At 46.7% G+C, this 12,841-nt stretch overlaps 1 protein-coding gene across 1 annotated transcript in view; it reads left to right on the top strand.

Annotated features, from left to right (window-relative positions):
- Window positions 1-12,749, top strand: part of LOC119403598 (vacuolar protein sorting-associated protein 4B-like) — a 44,478-nt gene extending 31,729 nt beyond the window's left edge. Inside the window, exons 2-3 of the mRNA XM_037670524.1 lie at window positions 3,501-3,981; window positions 12,138-12,749. Coding sequence (XP_037526452.1) covers window positions 3,501-3,981; window positions 12,138-12,749 — 1,093 coding nt within the window. The remainder of the gene's footprint in view (window positions 1-3,500; window positions 3,982-12,137) is intronic.
- Window positions 12,750-12,841: the final 92 nt, after the last annotated feature.

Below are 12,841 nucleotides of genomic sequence, written 5' to 3'. Positions count from 1 at the left end.
TCAGGGTTCTTCAACACTGTCACCTTCGTCGTTACCACCTTTCTTTGGGAGATGACCCTTTGGCACGTGAATAGGGCGGGCATGCAGCTGGTGATATCTCCGGTGAAGTCTCCGTCGTAGGCTTCGAGAACTGCTTGCCACATTTATTACACCTTGCAGTCTTCGCTTTCATATCTTCAGCGAACAGCGACCACACTGCGCTCCTCTTCCGATTGCCCGGCATTATGACATCCCAAAGGTAGCAGTATAACCACCAATGTGTAATAGTTACACAATATAACACGCAAGCAACGCAAGCCCCACGTATACTCAGGCGACGCTCAACCAGCTTAAGGGAGAGGAGGTGAAGGCAGTAGAAGCAGTAGACTGTGAGCCGGAGCGAAGCGGGCAAGTTCATTTCTGCCTCGATGGGGTGGAGCCCCCTCCTGTCCGGGCTTGAAGCATTGGGGAGTGCTTGGAGTTCAGGGCGAGTTCATATCTTTCTCTATTGACCGCGAGATCGAGCGGAGTCGCCACCTGGCGGCTCCTGACTGAACCGCGCCTAGTGTGGATTGCTCCTTGCGTCGTCTGCTAGCCACGTTGTGTTTGCATGTGCGCATGTGCGCGTTGTGTTTGCATGTGTGTTGTCATGCAGGACCTCAAAAGGCGGTTTGTTCTGTGCGTTAGTGCAACTTTCACCACTCGTACGTAAGCCTAACACTATGTAAAGCAGCATTTGGCCTTGATCGGTTGTATATGTACTGTAATAAGATCAGCGAGTGCACTTGTCGGGAGTGCTGTGTGTGGTCGTCGTACCCTCCGTTCGCGAGTCATATCAGTGTAGGTGCCGCTCTGTGGTTCCAGCCCATTGCAAAGTGCACTTCGCGTTGTCCTAAAGCATTAAATCTCATGTGGATATAGCCTTTGATCGGCTCGGTGGTAAAAAAAAGGCTCTCATGCACTTGCGCGTTGTGGTTAGATGTATAACTTCGGGACTGTCGTTCATAGGTTACGCGACAAGCTTGAGTTGTGTACGGTCCTAGTCTCACTACACAGAAATCATATGCAGCTTTTCTGGACACCAGCGGCCTAGTTCGCGTGAACGACACCACGTGGCGTATCGACCTTAAAGAATTCAAAAGTCCCGCCATGACGTATGCAGTGACGCTGCACTAAATAAAAGAGAATCAAAAGAAACAGTGCACACGCCCCGAGACTGTCGCTTCACCTCGGTGCGCAGAAAAGAGAGCGCTGTTTGTCGGCGTTATCTCGACGGCGACGACTGGCAATGAATTGGCAGTTTTTCTAGACGTGCCACGCCAAATGTCTGGCCGTTATAGACGCGCCCACGATGCATGAAGAACATCGTGTTTTTATTTGTTTGTTTGTTTGTTTAGTTTCTTGCGCTGCCGTACCGGTGGGATTTTGGAGCAGCATGCTGCTTTCCGAGTTTCTATTTTCAGCTAGCGGGAACCATTATGTTTGGGTAGGAACAGGATATTGTGGTAGCATAATAAACCGAATTTCCTTTGGTGTCCCACTTGGGTGACGCTCGTTTGCTCCTTGCGTTACCTCAAGCTAGAACTGGATATGTTTGAGAACGCTAGGAATGAGAGTAAAAAAAAAAAGAAGTTAAAGATAGTTTTTATTTGTTTTCATTTAGTTCTTATTGAAATGTGGCTGCCACCGCAAGCTTGGCGCCGTCTAAGCGGCGATCATTGGTGCTGGCATTACAGTGCATGCACCAATGATCGCCCCTCGCCTGAAAATAGAAACGTGGCAGTCGTTCCGTATATCCATCAAGTATCGCACAATCTCAAAAAAATAGCCGCCAGAGTTAACACCCGTGTTGTCTTTTCCGCCCCGTTTAAACTCAGTAAGTTGTGCAAGAAAACTAATCCAGATAAGACATCTCAGTATGAATGCTCCATTAGGCACAGAAAACCTTTTGTGCAGTGTGTGACTAACGTTGTATACCGCATTCCTCTGTCTTGTGGCCGTGCTTACATTGGGCAGACTGGCCGCTGCCTAAATGTCCGGCTTGGTGAGCACTGTAATAAAGTGGGCAACTTCCCACCTGACGGCTTCCTGGCGCAACACTGCCATGGTTGTGCGTGCAAACCGAACTTTCAGGGAACCGTTGTCGTCAGCAGGAACCGGTCCGAAATTACTAGGCTGATCATTGAAGCCGAACAAATCGATTATCTTGGAGACGCTTGTATTAGCAATCCCTCAATGTCCCTGAGTGCTAAAGAATTACACTTTCTGCGCATGAATCATTAAATTTGCTTGTCATTGCCTGTGCACCCTGTTTATCTTCTCGTGAGGTGAATTCCCTGGTTGTTATCAAATTGTTGTTTTTTATGAAAGAGTGTTCACGTGACTGTCGTGCGCAAAACTGGTATATGAATCGGCAGGAGAATGAAATAAACCATTGTTGTTAGTAGCGCCAGTGTGTGTACGTCTCTTCCTTCTGTCCGTGTCCTCGTATGCGCTCAACTCATTCAAGTATGACCAACCAACAAGCCCGCATCGCCACCCTCGTCGTATCCCATGCATTGGAAACCCAGCTGTTACATCGCAAGTGTGGGATAATTCCGGCATTGTACGTTGCAAACCGACCCTCCGAGATGGCCCAGGCTGCCATGCTGATTTTTCACGTGACTTTACCTGGTCCGCTTTGTGGTTTGACGATTGAATTGGCCGCAAGAAGCGGCGAGCTGTTACATCGCAACTGTGCGATCATTCCCGCGTTGTACGTCGCGAACCGGCCCTCCGAGATGGCCCAGGCGGCCATGCTGACTTTTCACGTGACTTGGCCTGGTCTACTTGGTGGCTCGACGATCGAATTGGCCGCCAGAAGCGGCGAGGGCGACATCTATGATGTATCTTTAACTCCACCCAACAGAAACACGGTCTCTGAGATCTGTATTTTTCGTCTAAGCATGGCGTATATGACGTGTTTGGGAGTTAAAAATCGGTTTTCGTGCATTGAACTTCGAGATCGGTTTTTTTTTGCCAGGAATCATCCTGTTTGCGAAGCCAACGGCTTCGTGGGCCGTAACAACGCTGGATTTGTTCCGGCGATTTGCACTGCAGATGGCACTGCAGGTGCTTTAGATGGGCCCTGTACTGATCGGGCACGAGAAAATGCGCTAGGCGATGCTGCACGATTTCTTCAAGCGAAAAGCTTGAAATAAAATTGTGTGCTTCTCATCACTACTGTAATTTCTGTTTTTTCCCGTTTCTCGGCTCTTGCGTTTCCCGACTCTTACGTTTTATTTTTACGGTACCCTTAGAAACATATCAGCGGGGTTCTACTCCAGTCGTATTGCGGAATACCCAGGAGATCATAGGGGCAGCCAAAGAGCTTACTCACTGCATAGTGCGCATGTGACCCTCTCAGCATTGGGTGAAAGACAATGATGCGAAAGAGTCACGCTGTATGAAGATTCCAGCAGTGCACGCAGTATCTGCTTTAATTTGTAAGTGTAGCTTTTGAAAGAGCTTACTTTTTCCAGACACTACGTGGCCTCACCCGAGCGATGGGAGCGCATCTCTCTGCCTCCCAGCCGTGCGCGCACCGCCGACAAGCGCTACGTCTGCGAGATGGAGGGCCTCGTCGTCCTGGGACGACATTGCGGCCGCTGCGTCGACGTCGGCTTTCCGGACGTCCTGCGGCAGCTCTACCAGTTCTTCCAGATCCCGAGCTTCGGCGGCTCCCGGACGCCCCCTCGCGGCAGGCAGAAGTCTTGGAGGACCGTGCTACTATCGGGCCCTGCGGCCACCGGCAAGCACAGCCTAGCGAGAGCCCTGAGCAGCGGCATCCGGGTGTGTTCCGTGTCCTACGTGTACGTGCCGGAGTTGCTGCGCAAGCCGAAGCACAACCTGGAGGTGGCCGTCAGGAGCATCTTCGATGCCTCCGCAGCGGTGGTGCCCGTTGTGGTCATCCTGGACAGGGTGGACGAGATATGCAATGCGGCAGCCGTGGACGCATCCAAGGTGCGCCCTTAAATGAGAACATTGCACACACTAAACGTTTCACGTGCATATAAATGGTTCGTCGTCTGTGTTGAATGGCCAGCACCTTTAGGACTAAAAAGTGCAAGCTAATAGAAAACGAGGCTGCCCATAGTCAAGAGTCAAGATATTGAGATGCAGGGGCATAGCCAGAAATTTATTTGGAGTTGAGTGGGGGGGAGAGCCTTCGACTTCTCTTTATGTATGTTCATGCGCGTGTGTGTATGTGTGCGTGTACATATATAAAATTTTGTGGGAATGGGATCGCCCCTCTGGCTACGCCAGTGTCATTCAGTACACAAGGAAACGCGTAGGTGAGCACAAGTGAAATGTAATCAATGTACCGCTCGTACACAATACTGGCAGCGAAAGCGGTCGGTAGCATCTGTTGGCTAACAACTACACATATAATGTGAGGGAAATGAAGTCTGCGTTTGTCGAGGCATTTTCATGGAAGTGATCATGGTGATAGCAGTGACAGACGAAAGCAGGACTACGTAAAGTTATCATCAACATCTACTTCACAAATATATGTCGGCACGCATATGTGGAAGTATTTCACTCTCTTAACCTTACCTGTACTGAACACCGGTACAGTCTGCAAGTGCATTCGTGTACGATAAGTTTTAAAGCCTTCATGGTTAGCGTGTTAGCCGTGTGACAAAGCCAAACAAACCCCGAACTAATCCTTACAATTGTACAAATTTCTAGTCTCTTTAACGCATGAGCAGATTTCGCGTTCGAAGGCATAAGCGATGAAGGCTCCAGCAACACCCCGGGTTCCAGAATTTTTCATCTCTTCAAGCTTCCATCTTACACTGAACTTCTGCCGTATTTAGAGGGAAGAAGACCACACGGGATTACTTGGGGCGAGTCGATATGGACGCATTATGAGGGGAGCACATCCTTAGTTCCTAATTTTCCTGCAATAAAGGCTAAGAACCCTACAAGTAGATAGTTTATTCATTTTTCAACACCCCTTTCGGAGCACATAACCAGGTAACTGCATTTCATGCATTAGGGCTCCTTTTATTCCTGTGCGTAGGACGTTTTGCTTCTGCAGCGAGGTTTAACGAACTACGCGAGCTCTTCCACCATGAACCCCATCCCACTAGTCAAAGGTGCAGTCCTAATATTTTACGAGTTCATCGTTTGGCAATTTTTTTACAATAAATCATAGATGTAGTACACAGGACGAGCGCAGACTAATCATAGATGGTCGAGCGCCAATGAAGGAACAGTACTTATGAAGTGATCCGGGATGGAGGCGAAAATGTATGAGGCCCGTGTACTTAGACTTAGGTGCACGTTAAAGAACCTCAGGTGGTCGAAATTTCCGGAGCCCTCCACTACGGCGTCTCTCATAATCATATGGTGGTTTTGGGACGTTAAACCCCAGATATTATATTATTATTATTATTATTATTATTATTATTATTATTATTATTATTATTATTATTATTATTATTATTATTATTATTATTATTATTATTATGAAGTGATCCGGAGGGATAAAACCTGTGACATTCAGCACCATGAAAGAAGTAAAGAACTTGCAGAGGGCATCATGCAGATCCACTGATGCCAAACGATTAGGCTCAATAGCTGATCCGCGCTTTCGTTTGTGATTTATGCATGCCTCACTGTGTCCTTCTTTTTCAAGCACGTTCAAAGCTGATCCCTGTCTGCAGGCACTAATGCAGAACGTGAGCAGCGTTTGCAAATAATGTTCGCCGAGTTTCATAGGTGAGGTACATGGCGGATACTCCGAACGCAATAGCGGAGGAATGGCTTCCTAGAGATTTCGAATGAAGGCTATCTACGTGAAGTGAATGCTTCCTCCTTAACAGGTTACCCTAAAGATGAGATGGAGCTGACGTTTTTAACGTGATAGCGTGAAAGTGCTGTCACGGTTGTGAGCGAAAAACCGCCGTTGTGCGTGAGAGAAAATTCGAGATAGTTGCAAATGAATAAATAATTAAAAGCTTCGGCCCTAGTGAGAATGTAACCCAAGCCTTCCACGGGGCAAGCAGGTGTTCTACAACGAAGCCACACCAGTTATTGTTCTTTAATACCGGTTTCTTAACACGGCACAAGCATGAATAGCGGGCACTTCCTACAATAACAGACGCAACTACAGCATTTAGGAGAACTTGCGTTTGGCCTAGTTGCGTTTGGCCTCGCTATATATTGCTACATCTTTCACTGAATAAAATGAGTTGAAAGTTTACCGCCCGTGTCGTCGTACCTCCCTCTGTCCTCGTCTTTTTTGTGCGGTCAAAATGTCAAACAGCAACTACAGCAGCTGCAAGACAGTCGACAAACATATTGCTAGTTACATTCTTAAAATTCTTTTTGGTAGGCCGGGGGCTCATCCCTGGAAATCCCTTCAGGAACAATCTCTTGCCCTTTGACAACATCATTGTACTGGGAAATGCTCTCGCGAGAAAGCACGCGTGCAGGTTGTCTGTCAGGGTCGCAGTTGTAACCGGTCATTCTAGCCCGCCATGGGCAATAGAGGACAAGAAGCATTATTAGCTCAAAAGGCAGCCCATCCTCGTTTTCTATTGGTAAAAGCTCATTCCGGGTAAATGTAAAGGAAGTTCTTTTTTTCGCGTACTCTGTAAAACAACCCAGAGGTAGACCAACAGTGCAAAAGTACCTGATCTATTGTCTTTGGCTTTCTGCAGATAAAAATAACTTGAACCCCACGACATATACAATCCTCGGTCCTCTAAAAAAAGTCGTGTGCTTGAAACTGCTTCGTAAAAAACGCTATAAGAATGTCATGTGGTGAGACGAGTCTCCGTGACGCATGTAATACTGCCTGTCAGAATCGTAGAATCGCGCCAGGCGTCAAAACATGTGAATTGCGCAACGAGTGGGTGGTTTAAAGCTGCCCACCCACTGGAAAGTGTGCAGCTGCACAGGTGCACGTTGCACCTTACGGACGCGCAGTGGTTACTTCGAAAATTTCCAAAACGAATAGTTACGGCGTCGTGGGCACTTTGCAACTGTACTTGCACTAGACATTCAAGGATAGCTTGAAACGACCAATGTTACGGGCACAAACGTGCCTTGCGGCACGGCTGAAGGCGACGCGCACGGGCTCCGATTACGCTATCGCGTTCTACTCTTGAAGTCACAGCTCAAGAGTCCTCCAAGATTTTCTGATACCATTTGGCATTGATAATATAGTTCGGACAACTCCGAAGAATTCAAAATTTAGCTGTGAGATTTGTTCATACCAATTACACCCGCCACTTTAGCGTGACCAGTGCAAAGGAAAGCCTTGGATGGGAGTCACTGCAGCAGCGTAGGCAATACTTAAGCTTAAAGGGGTGGTGCCACTAAAATTGTGGCTTGCGCGTTCTTTGCTGTAAGCGTTTCCTATAGCTCCAGGAAGTATGATGCACGCACCAAGATTCATGTGTTCTCGCTAAATAATTTAATATCGCCTTTTGATTTGGACAACTTTCGGTTTCGGTTTCTGGGCGCCGAGGTTGGGCAGTGACGTAGAAGTGTAGGAGGCGTGGTCACGTGACTACACAAGGCTGTGACGCACATAGCCAGGAAGCGATCGAAACTCGGCGAATGATGTAGCAACCGATGCTTTGCCGGTACTATAGTGAACTAGAATATATTCTAGTTCACTACAGCCGGTACGTACGTTGCGGTAGTGGCGGAGGTCCGGAGGTCACTCACGTTACTACAGCAGACTTGGTGCGACGTCACTACAACTTTCGTTGCCCATCCTACAGATCTACGTCAGTGTTGGCGCGCTAGCGATGGGTTTCGATCGGGAGAATGGGCATTTAGGCACACTTTGGAAATGAATTAAAATATATTCTACACGTTTGCTGTGTCCGACCCTTCGTGTGGAGTGTCCCTGCATACAGAGGAAACCCACAACAGGCTTGTTATAGCCTCGAAATTTGATGGCACCACCCCTTTAACATTTTTCACGGTATATTCCATAACAACACTGGTATAAACCGGGATTTTTACTTGCACAATAGTGATTACGTCTCAACCCGTCTTGATCATGCCTACAAGATAAAGGAGATAAGATGTAGGACAAACTATTTTAGGATGGCGTTTCCCACAGAAAAATTTGCGAGTGGAACAAACTGCCTCATGAGTCATGTCATTGCCACTGTTATCTCACCTGAAGTATTTGCTTCCTCTCTACAGAACTCGTATTGTAAGCAGTCCTCTTGATCCCCTGAGGGGTACTTGCTTGTGTGTTTTTCGTACAAAAATGTTTTGCTCTCTTGCTTTTATTTTGTCAATTTGGCTACTTGCCGCTGCACATTTGTTCAATTACCTGCGTTTGGTTGGCTATGTTTGTATTGTACTCCCCCCCCCCCCCACTGTAATGCCCAAAGGCTCTGTGGGTATTGTAATAAATAAATAAAAAATAAAATATTATCATGCTACGACGGACCAACCGCTTTCGTTTGTTTGCACGTGTACAGGTCCCCACAAAATAATTTGGTTTGGGGCCACTCAATATTACACGCGTTAACGTGACTACACGTACTGCATGAAGGAAAGCAGATGATTTTTCAAGGGCTCGTTTATCTTTGTTAGACACAATATTATTGAGAACTAACAGACAATAACGCAAGGAAAGTACAGGGGCTGTTATCTGTAGTATTTAAAATATAAATGTGAAGAAAGTAAAGTGGCCGAAAAGATGACTTGCCGCCGGCAGGGACCGAACCTGCGACCTTCGAATAACGCGTCCGATGCTCCACCACTGAGCTACGGCGGCGGTCATCCTCCCGTCCACTTTCTGGGGTATATATATGTTGATTTAAACCTAGGAGTGTTAGTCAGCGCCAATCGCAGCCATGGCGGCGAGTGTGGAACACTCTTTTTTTTGCCTGTTGGCGTCACGTAGCACGTGATCTTTTTTACGAGCTGGCAGCTGACCAATAATCCCTCGCATACTACCTGAAGGCATTAAGTCTGCCAGGACGAGACCCTCGCTATGAATGAAGACACTTGTAGAGTTTTTTTTAACAGTTTCAAGCATTAACGTGGCTCTGTGGTTGAACACCTGCTTGCTACGAAGAAGCCGTGTTTTTGATTACCGCTCGGTCGCATGACTTTCATTATTTGCGTCGATTGCTCACGGACCAGGACGATTTTTCGCTCAATATCAACGGCGCCAATGCCAACGAGAGAAGTGCTGCGAAACGAGCTCTTTTACGTTACCGCGTTAAAATACTGTAAAAAGGCAGAGCAAAACAAGAACGAGCACTGATTCTTGTGTAGCGCTTCCTTGTCCCTGTGTTTATGTGTTTGCGAAAAATCGTAAGGCCAAATTTATTATAACTAGGCGTACTGGTAGTAAGCCTTCATTGCTGTGAATCCAATGTGTTCATCAGGATTGTATAGCAAAGCTAAATCTGAGCACTTTCAGTTTGTCCAATTTATTTCACCTTGCTCTTAGCATTTTCATATGTTGCGGGGTGTTGTGCTGCATGGGCGGTACTGATGGGACGCTTACGAAATCACAGAAAAAACACAACCTGAACAAGTGGATGCAAACTATCGACTGTTCATCTTTCGTAAGGCGCCACCTGAGGCTGCCTCAAGAAAGAAGGGAAAAGGGAAGGGCTGGAAGTATCAACATGAAAAAAGATATATCAAACCACTCGTACTAAATGAAGCACTTTCACACTGTTTGACAGGACGTGACTGCACCTCCTTCGTAAAAGCCCTGGGTTGCAAGAAAACAGGGCGAACCATTTCTTCAGCTGAGTATAAAGAAAAAATAACAGCATTGGTACGACAGTCGCCACGCTGAATATTTGCAGTCAGTGTATTTTGTTGCTGTAGTCATAGGCACAGAAATGATATACAAATACGCGTCCCACAGGTAGCGCTTTTAACAGAACACCCAATGATGACAAGACTGCTAGCCCATTGCGATTATGCTTCGCGTAACATTCATTCCCTCAATGTACCCAGTATGCGTATTGTTTTAATATGAATTATTTTAATAATGAACTTCAGATTCCAGAACTCATGGTAGTATTTTATAAAGTTGCTCTAATGCACTCTTTCTTCAGTCTTTTTTCTTCTTCATTTTTTTATGTAGCGCTCATAATAATTTTGTATGACTACCACATGCAGACGCCTTGTTTTCTGGTATTCCGGCGATAGCACGGTACATGCGTACATGAGTACATCATTTGCCTACTTGGTGTGCGCCTCCTTGTGCAGCGAATCTTCTTCAAGTGGAAACTGACACTCCTCGTTTGGGCCTGCCTCCATTTATACGAAATAAAATTGAAAGAACGAGTAACTGCCTGCTGTGAAATTTCGACAGGAAATATCCGGTTGCGATGTCCATCTATTCGTCGAGTTCCGTAGCCTGAAATCACACCTGCAGGACGTCAATGTGCACAAGTGGGCAAAAAGAACTCATACAAACACATAATACACTGTCATTAGAGACCTTTTGGCCAATCATAATCTAACCCTCTGCCACTGCAACTTAAGCATTTCAATAGGTTTTGTCAACACTTCAAGTATCCTTTTTTTCTTATTTTACTGAGAGAAGTTACCGATATGGTGCTTGGCATGGGTATGCACATACACTCGTATGAGCACTAACTCAGCACTCACATTAGAATAGAATGCGACATTCGTACATGTAATAGACAACCTTCTGAGGAGGGTTTTGGAACAGATAAGCAATGCTGAAACGCTGCAATCATTATTTATGTCTTATCCATGACGTACAGAAGTTCTTCTGATGAAACAAACCAACTTTTTTCATTTGGAGTCGATGTAGTGACAGACAAGGTTGTATCGCTGTCTCCGTACGATTCGTTGTCAGTGCATTCGGTGACTTCCAAAACGAGTTGCCCACTTTTCTAAGGCTGTATTTTTGGTACGCTTCTTTGGAGTTTTATATGGTAAGGAAGAGAACAATCCTGCATTACGCCTGGGGATGTAAAAGAACCGGTGCTGCGTGTGTCCAGAGCCCGATATCGCACTCGGTAACTGCAAACTTAATGACCGTGTCGTGGAGAGCTCGATGTCATATGCGATCATTCATATATGAGAAGCCTTCAAAGGATATTTATATTGGTATCTTAAAGTAATTCCTTTATCCTAGACACCTCTAGAAACAATACATATTGCATGAAAACGGATAAAAATTCGATAGTGTAGTAAGACACACTCTTAGTAAATTAACATATGCAAAGTCGATTTCTCGTGGAGGATTTCTTGCTGAGCTAGTTGGCGATTTATTTACCTATGGTTATCGGCGCAGAACAAATGAAGTAAGTAAAAACGACAAACACACATCTCCAATTAATTATTAGTATTCACAGAGTAGTTTGACTGTGACGTTAGCATTCGAGCTGTGGCTCGTGTTTAAAGTCTGCATTGGCACTTACGCCCACTAATAACCTATGCTGCATTCCTAAGTCATTTTAATAGTTCAATATTTATCATCTGCTTAAATTCAAGAATGGACTTCCAGCCAATTATCTCTCGTATTGGAGGCAGAGGGAGAGCACTATCACCACTGCAGTTCCAGGGCGACCCGCTGCTGCCGCGTTTAGAACCGGCAGCGTTGTTGTCACCCTACTCTGATACCCCGTCGTCCATACTATTTAATAATAACGATGATGTTTGCAGCAGTGCTCTGACCCACGTGACACATCACTTGCCCATGACTCGACAAGAGAAAACTTTATTTAAAACAAACCCCTATGCAAAATGACTGAGACAGGCCTACAAGGTTGACGTGCTCGCAATGTTGGAGACGTATGGAGAACAACTCGTAAACCCAACGTAACCCAAAGAGCTTTGTCCTCTAAGGCGCATGCACTGAATGATTTGCATTGAATGATAGCTGAGCATAATTTGCACACTACATTGGAAATAGAGCTTTGTGTACCTTGATGAGGGAGGAGCCAGTAGTCGCGTAATAGAAAAGTGTTGCACAATAACATTGCGCGGCTTCTTATATTATTTTGAGCGATTTACGTATCCATCACCGCACACAAGCACCAGCCTCGTGCAGGACCTTTTAAAGGCTCCGCGGCTGGCTCCTGTTTACAAACACTCACTTCTTTTTCAATGTTACGATTCTTCTCGCACCCCAGGTCGTCTCCGATTGCATACAAGAAGTCCTCGACGACTCGGATGTAGTGGCCCGTCGGTACGTGGTAGGCGTCACCAATGCTCCCTGGCTGCTCACATCCGACGTGCAGGTGTTGTTCCAGCGCCGCGTCTACGTACCCCTTCCCGACCACACGTGCAGTGCCACCATCACGGAGCATCTGCTGTCGGGCTCCGACGGCTACGCGTCCTCTCTCTCCCTCGGAGACATCGCAGACGCCACGGAAGGCTTCACGAGTACGGAACTCGCCATGTGCCTGCGCAGCCCCTTCTATCACATTGACTCTCGCGAAAAGCTGAACCAGCGGTTCGTGGACCTGGTCAAGGTGTCCGGCATAGAACCCGCGCGTTGCTGCTCCTGCGTCGGTGAGGTTCAGCCGGACGAGGAAACGACGCCGCCGTTGTCCAGTGTGTCGGAAGTTGGGCCCGCCAGTCCCAGCACAACGCCGCTCTTCCCTGTCGATGTAGAACTGCAGAAGGCAATCGCGGCCATGACGAAGGTGCTGGCGCAGAATCCGAGGCCTAGACCACCGCGTTGTGGGGCCGCTGTTAGGACTTACTCAAGATCGTCGGTGCGGAACTGTACAATTTGCTGATTATTTATGATCCCGGTCGCGCTTTTTCTTTTGTGTTCTTTTCTTGCGCCGCCAGGGAATCTGTCTTATAATGGGACAGTTACTGGTCAGAA

Source organism: Rhipicephalus sanguineus, chromosome 8 (genome assembly GCF_013339695.2).
Source record: "Rhipicephalus sanguineus isolate Rsan-2018 chromosome 8, BIME_Rsan_1.4, whole genome shotgun sequence".
Lineage (NCBI taxonomy): Eukaryota > Metazoa > Arthropoda > Arachnida > Ixodida > Ixodidae > Rhipicephalus > Rhipicephalus sanguineus.
This window is presented reverse-complemented; position numbering and strand designations above follow the sequence as displayed.